Genomic DNA, 7,150 nt, shown 5'->3' with positions numbered 1-7,150 from the left:
CTACTGGCATATGACTATTTAAATTGCATAAACTTTTACCTTTATGTCCTTTGAGAACAACTGAGTGACTCCGGCAAGTCCGTCTCGAGCCGCTCGGATGTATGCATCCACCGAACTGAGTGCGGTAAATTCTTGCTCAGAAAAGGCTGGAGCGCGCATGACCTCTTTCAATCGACGGTGATTCATCACGCCCTCCACTTTAGAATTCGTGACAGATACGTCGTCTGAATCCTCATGAGGCGGTGGAACTGGCATTGCATCGGCTCCCGTCCTAGTTGACGAGTTCGGCACCAGATTGGCGGACATACGGCTAACAGGGCGTCTTCCCACTGTCTGCCGCGTGTTTCTCCTGACATCAAGAATAAAAGAGACTTTGAACAATCCGGACTCATACCCAAGCATGTATTAAAGCGGACGTACCTCTTAGAAGGCGATGAGGTTTCTGCAACGCTCCCGGTCCCCCTTCGCTTTGAACGACTACCCCGTGTGGGGGCTACCCTGGAGGAGGTGCGGTCCGCTAAGCGTCGATCCTATTAAAATCCGGATCAGTATAATGAGAAAAAGTGCAAATAAGGGTTTCCTTTTAAGAACCCTCTGAATACTCACGATGCAGAAGGGATAGAGGCGGGGGTAGTCGGCGGTGATAGCCACTTCCGAGCCGTCAAGGCTCGCTTGATAAAATACCCCATCATCGAACTCTATATATGTCCGGATCCTTGCAAAAGCCAGGGTCTTCATCGCGGTTATGATCCTCTGGTTGTGGAACAGGACAATGGACGTCCTCGATCATCTTCCTCCATGACTATTTGTGGCAACAAAGCGCAAATTTGATTAGTGTCTGTAACAGCAATAAAATAACACAGACGATCAAAATCTTACCCATTCAATGGGGTTGTACATGGAATAGCCTTCCCAGCAGTTTAACCGGAGAAAATCTTCTTTCTCGCCCTTATACAGATCGGCCAAGATTGTGGCCAGCTCGGCTGGGGTATCCAGACCTTCCATCTGTAATGGGACGCGTCATCTTCTCAGCTGTAACACCATAAGGGAGTTACTCTAGATTGGAGAGGCTGGAGACACCTCTTTATCGCAATAGCCATGACCTCAACTATCGAGAGCTCGGTATGGGCTAGCAACCTAACCTTGCTGACCAACCTCTTTATCTCTGCACTATCTTCTTCCTTGGGACTTCGGGGACACCAGTTGAGACGCTTCTTTAAAGGAGCACTGGAAAATTCAGGAAGGCCGCGCCGAACTGGGTCCAGCAGTGGGACGTCGTCCATATAGAACCATTCCGAAGACCATTGTGGGTATACCTCTTTGGGAGTTCCAATGAGGTATCCGGATCCATCTATGCACCATACTTCGGCGCCACCCACTTCAAATATGGAGCCTCCTCGATGGCGGGGAACGAGGCAAAAGAACTTCTTCCATAATTTAAAATGGGCCTCAATGCCGAGGAACAGTTCCCAAAGGGGCAACAAAACCTGAGATGTGCAGAATCGAACCTGGCGTAAGGTTGTGCAGTTGGATGCAGTAAAATTCCAATAGGCCCCTGAGAAAGGGATGGATTGGAAATCGTAGGCGCCGCAACAGGAATGGGACGAAGCACACTCTCTCCTCCTTATTGGGGTTGGGGAAATTCTGAGCCATCACATCGTTGCCAATTGAGGCCAGTCCCGCTCGAACAGGGACTAGATCTGCGAGGGGAAGATAGCCCTGCGTCTGGAGTCGGCTCAGCTGAAGATGAGGCACGGAGGAACTCTGCCAATCACCCTCTTGAGGGCCATGGGGGCGCGAAGAGGAGCCTGGGGCACTGGCCATGTTGGGAAGCTTTGTTCGGGGCTAATCTTGACGGTTTTCCTTTCGCGCAATGTGAGATGGCATTATGGGATCTACATCTCCTTATATAGATGTCGTTCGAGCTTGGTGAAGGGCTTATTTGCAAAAAAGCATGGACCGTTTGTATTCACCTGGCGCGCAGAAATCGAAGCAACAACAGGGAGGAACCATAAAAGACAAAAACGAGGTCACAGCCAGATTGTCGTTGGTCCGAAGTATAATGAAGAACCCGCCTTGCAAAGCCAAAGACATAGTCGTCATTGAAGGCAAGTTCGGGGGCTACTGAGGGAGTTCTGGATTAAGGGGTCCTCGGGTGTCCGGCCCGTGTGTTGCGGGCTGGACTGAGGGGCCGTGAAGATACAATGTAGCAGGCCTTCCCCCGTGTCCGGATGGGACTCTCCTTTGCGTGTTTGGCAAGATTGACGTTCGGATGTATAGTTTCCTTCTTCTGTAAACCGACTCTGTACAACCCTAGGCCCCTCCGGTGTCTATATAAACCGGAGGGTTTAGTCCGTAGAGGCAATCAGAATTCACATAGGCTAGACATCTAGGGTTTAGCCATTACGATCTCGAGGTAGATAAACTCTTGTAACCCCTATACTCATCAAAGTCAATCAAGCAGGAAGTAGGGTTTTACCTCCATTAAGAGGGCCCGAACCTGGGTAAACATCGTGTCCCCTTTGTCTCCGGTTACCTTCGATCCTCAGACGCATAGTTTGGGACCCCTACCCGAGATCGGCCGGTTTTGACACCGACACTCGCTGCCATCAAGATGTTAAACCTCTCTGCTTTCTTTTCCTTCTTCACGTCAGAGTGCTTAACACATGCCTCTCCTTCGCCGCCAAGATGTCCTCGAACCTCGCCATCATCTTGGTTGCTGCCCCTCCTTGCTTTTCCTTCTCCTCCTCCCACTTCTTTCCTTGAAACACCCTTGTAACATTCTTGCGCAATTATTTTGTTGGATTGGTTGGATCATCCTCTTCTTATTCGATGTCGATACCAACGGTCTTGATGGGGTTGGCAATGGATAGTTGCACCTGGGTTATCCATTCAACTTCAATAAACAATGCATGAGGATAAAATTCCTCTTCTCCACCTTCAAGAACAAGTTGCATGCACAGGAGGGCTACAAAGAAAAACATTGTCAACAAGTTGCATATCTGGCCAAATGACCAACACATAAAGCATATCCGGCCAACAAGTTACATATCCGACCAAATTTCAAATACATATAACAACTTACTGCTCGGTGATTAGTGAACACTTCCCAACAAACGATTAGTTGTTTTAAATGACCCCAATACCCGCTCACAGCCTCTTGGATGGTGTACCATCGATGGTTGAGCGACTTTGTCCCACGATCGCAGATGAGTTCGTTGCCGTAAGGCTCGAAATTTTTGTGCTCGTGGAACCAAGAATGAATATTGGACCAAAATGTTGCGCTCTTTTGCTTCGTTTCAGGGATTAGATAAAGGCTAGTGGTAAACCATCGCATCGCACAATAACTTGTCCTCCCGTATGTTAAAGCTTTCTCCTCTACCCCTCTTCTTCGAATAGGATGACCAATCCCCCAGATCAAGGTCGTCATCGCCGGAAGTGCCCTACTCCAGCTGCCCGGTGTACAATTTTGGTTGTAGGGTGTGCGTGCCCGGCTAGGTGTACATGCCTTGTTATTGGGCGTGCACCTATAGCTCCGAGTCATCCACTTGTCCGTCCTCGAAGTATCCTCTGCCTCCATCGTGGGTCATCTCAAACAACTGCATGTCTATGTTGTCATATATCGGGTCGCCCAATCGAGACATATTGGCAAACAGAGAGCAGGCACCAAACTAATCCACACCCAGCGTCCACAACCAGACAAGCTACGGCGATGCCAAGTCGGCAAAATGGAGCGGCACAATGTTGACGTCATCGCAATACGACACGTGCTCAGTGGCGGAGGCCAGTGACTACAGGCCAAGCTTCTAGGCGGCGTAGAAGTAGGGAGGCTGATGGTGACGGTGATGGCGGCGACGCCTCGCATCCTGCCCCTGCCCGACCCCTGCACCCTGTCCCTGGCCGCCCCCGCTGCCCTTCTCTTTGCCGGCTACTCCATCCTTTGCCGTCGCTTTGAGGCGACGGGCTTGCTGTGTCGCCGAGTTGATCTTCCGGGCCGCCATCTTTTCCGGATCCTCCACCTCCGCCGTCTCCGGTAGCTTTTCATATGGGTCCATGCGGCGACAAAAGCGAGAAGTGCGGGAAGTGTGGATGGCCGCGGCGATGAGAGGGGAGATGGGGTGACACCTCAAAAGTACGAACAACTCCACATATGCGGGCTCCGCCTTGGGTTTGGGTGCGCCGAGGGTGTTGGAGTCCTATATAGCCGAGGTTCGGACTCCCAGTTTGTTTGCTTCCATTCTACAGGAAAACAGACACGTGAACTCGTTTGCGGACAAATATATGCCCACGTTGGATGGCTTGCAGCGTCCGGACAGTTCAGTCCGGCCGCTTGCGGATATTTTGAGGGCCCGTGGGCCCGTGTGATGTCTGTTGCATCTGAGATCGACGTCCCACAACTGTCGAGAGGTCGAAGCGGTATTCAAGGATTTTAACAGAGTGCTTTGAGAGTGGCGAACTTACATTTCTTCAGAGTTCAAGGATCCGATGCTCACACTGTCTCTCCCAATAAATTCTCCCAAGGGCAGCTGAGGTCGCAAGGAACGGCCGCTTTCGCCAAGAGGATGAAAGTAAAACATCTATTTCTATATGTAGGTGTGCATGGGTGGGCACGGATGTATTTACCCTCACGCTATTTCTACTAGTAGTCTGTAACGCATGCACGTACGTCAGTAAAAAATATCAGGTAAAAACTCAAGTATCCTCCGTCGAGCTGAAGAATAATTTACATTGTTTAACTCCTTGGTGTCATCCAAAATTGAACCACCGTGTTCACCTAGACATACAGCAGGTTTATTACCACGTAGGAGGGTTGAATTCCCGTCGGTAATGCTAATTGCCGCCTGTTCACGTTACCTACTCAGAAGTCAGTCAGTATCACGTTGGACAACTCAAGCTGCATGCGTCCAACGTACCCACTGCGTCTAATTAAAGTTCACGAGAGTACTACTACTATTTAATTAAGCTGTGGATTCTCCTATCCTAGTAGACCGATAGATCGCCAAGGCCTATATAAACCAGAGGGAACTTCATTAGTCCCACCCATCTCATCATCACAAGTCTCTGCATCCAGAGCACAATTCCAGACAAAACAGAAAGCTACACACATAGTACTATAGAGTATAGAGCACACATGGCTCCTCGCGCTCTCTCTTGGATCAGTGTTTCTCTGCTTATCTTCTTGGCGTCGTGGTCATGCGTTGCGGCCAGGGGCTCACGGGCACCCAGAACCGCCGACCCGACCGATGGGTTCACTGCGGTGAGGCTCAGCGAGAGCAACTTCGCGCTGCAGCGCCCGTTCGACGAGTCTAGCGGCGCACGATACAGCTTTGATGGCACCGTGCGGAAGCTGTGGGTGTTCTCTTCCGACGAGCCACATGCCCGCCAGAGCCATACCAAACCAAGAACTGAGATCAGGATGGCAGTAAGTTCATCACCACGTCATTATTACTAGTCATTAGTCATTACTCGTTACTATGTATTCAGGATTTAGTGATTTTACTAATTTTATTTGGTGCTCTCTTCTTCTACCTGCAGGGCTACGACTACAGCTCCGGCGTGTGGCAGTTCGAGGGCTACGGGTATGTCCCTTCCGGCACCACGGGAGTGTGTATCATGCAAGTGTTTGGCGCCGGCGAGGCGGCCAGCACGCTAATGCTGCACGTCTACGATGGCGCACTGCGGTACTACAACCGGCAGCTCGTCGAGGACGCCATCTATGACAGATGGTTCCGACTGAACGTGGTCCACGACATCGACGCATCGACCCTCACCGTGTTCATCGACGGCGAACAGAAGCTGCATGTCGACGGCCGCGGCGGCCACTCGCACTACTTCAAGTTTGGCGTGTATGGGCAGCGCCAGGAGTCCAGCCGCATGGAGTCGCACTGGAAGGACGTCAAGATCCTCAAGAAAGATTAGATTTATTTGTGTATTTATGTATATTGATGGAGTGACTATGTTTGTACTCCCTCGGTCCCATAATATAAGAACGTTTTTGACATTAGTGTAGTGTCAAAAACGTTCTTATATTATGAGACAGAGGGAGTATTATTTATGCATGGAGTTTAGTAGTATGTGTTTATTTGTTATGATGTATATACGAGGATGTGTATTTTATATGTATGTGTGCAATATCTATCTATCTACCATCTATTATATATAATTAAAACAAAAGTCATGTACGCCATCACGTTTGTCCACATGTGGTGATATTATTTGCACCGTTTGATTAGAAACACAATGGCTAAGATTTAAAGTTTTTATGTAACAGAAAAATTACATACAATATAGTCACGTACAAACAAGTGCACCATCGACACGTGAAATAAATCTAATAGGGACACATATAAAACCAGGTCAGGTGCACGTTAGAAAGAAAAAAAGAAACTTACGTGACATGCTTTTTATGAAAACAAAAATCTAGCAGTATATGCTCAAATAGGTAAACATATAATAAGGAAACTCACACCTGGAATATGAATGGAATATGGACAGTTAACAAATCAGGTCACGTACACATAGGGAAAAAGGAAGCATACGGGCAGGTCAGGTCTTTCAGCTGGAAAAGAATTATACAGAAATAGAATTAGAAAACATAAAAATCATAGCGCGTTGGAAAAGGAAAGAGAAACGTAATCCAAGCTAACTCACGGGAGGCAATCACAAAACACTCACCTACGCCGCCGCCGCCGCCGCATCAGGAGCAGTAGCAAGGTCGCTGTTTTGTCTATCAAATTCACGAGCGGAAGTTTTGGTCGAAGTACCTCCTCGACGGCATGTGAGGATGATAGGCTATGGCGCCGTAACTCTTGGTTCTCAGAGGCAATCCTCTAGCCTGAAGAAAACATGGACCAGCAGGCTGGCAACGCTGTTGACATCAGATTTTGGCATGGTCAAAAACGCAATTAAGATGGCCTTAAATGGAAAAGTGTTCAAAGTGAGAAAGTTCTGTATTGTCAAAAGGAGAAACTTTGATATTTGGGCCGTAGCCATCCGATCTCATCTCTAAGACCGAAGTTGTGTCCGAAGTACTGAGATTTTGTATTCAAAACATTATTCGGCTGATTACGACCCCAAGACGACCTCATTTGGAAAAATGATCTACATGAATTGTCTTCGTTTCCTTGAAACAGCCGATTTTGATATAGAA

The 7,150-nt window shown here is 48.6% G+C and overlaps 1 protein-coding gene across 1 annotated transcript; it reads left to right on the top strand.

The window, feature by feature from the left end:
* The first annotated feature begins 5,064 nt into the window (after positions 1 to 5,064).
* LOC123164326 (citrate-binding protein-like) lies at positions 5,065 to 5,945 on the top strand. Its single transcript, XM_044581751.1, has 2 exons — positions 5,065 to 5,422; positions 5,536 to 5,945. The coding sequence occupies exons 1-2, from the start codon at positions 5,132 to 5,134 to the stop codon at positions 5,917 to 5,919; spliced, it is 675 nt and encodes a 224-aa protein (XP_044437686.1). The 5' UTR covers positions 5,065 to 5,131; the 3' UTR covers positions 5,920 to 5,945.
* The last annotated feature ends 1,205 nt before the right edge of the window (positions 5,946 to 7,150 follow it).

This window comes from Triticum aestivum, chromosome 7D (genome assembly GCF_018294505.1).
Source record: "Triticum aestivum cultivar Chinese Spring chromosome 7D, IWGSC CS RefSeq v2.1, whole genome shotgun sequence".
NCBI lineage: Eukaryota > Viridiplantae > Streptophyta > Magnoliopsida > Poales > Poaceae > Triticum > Triticum aestivum.
Note: the sequence above shows the minus strand (reverse complement) of the source record. Positions and strands in the feature narration are given on the sequence as shown.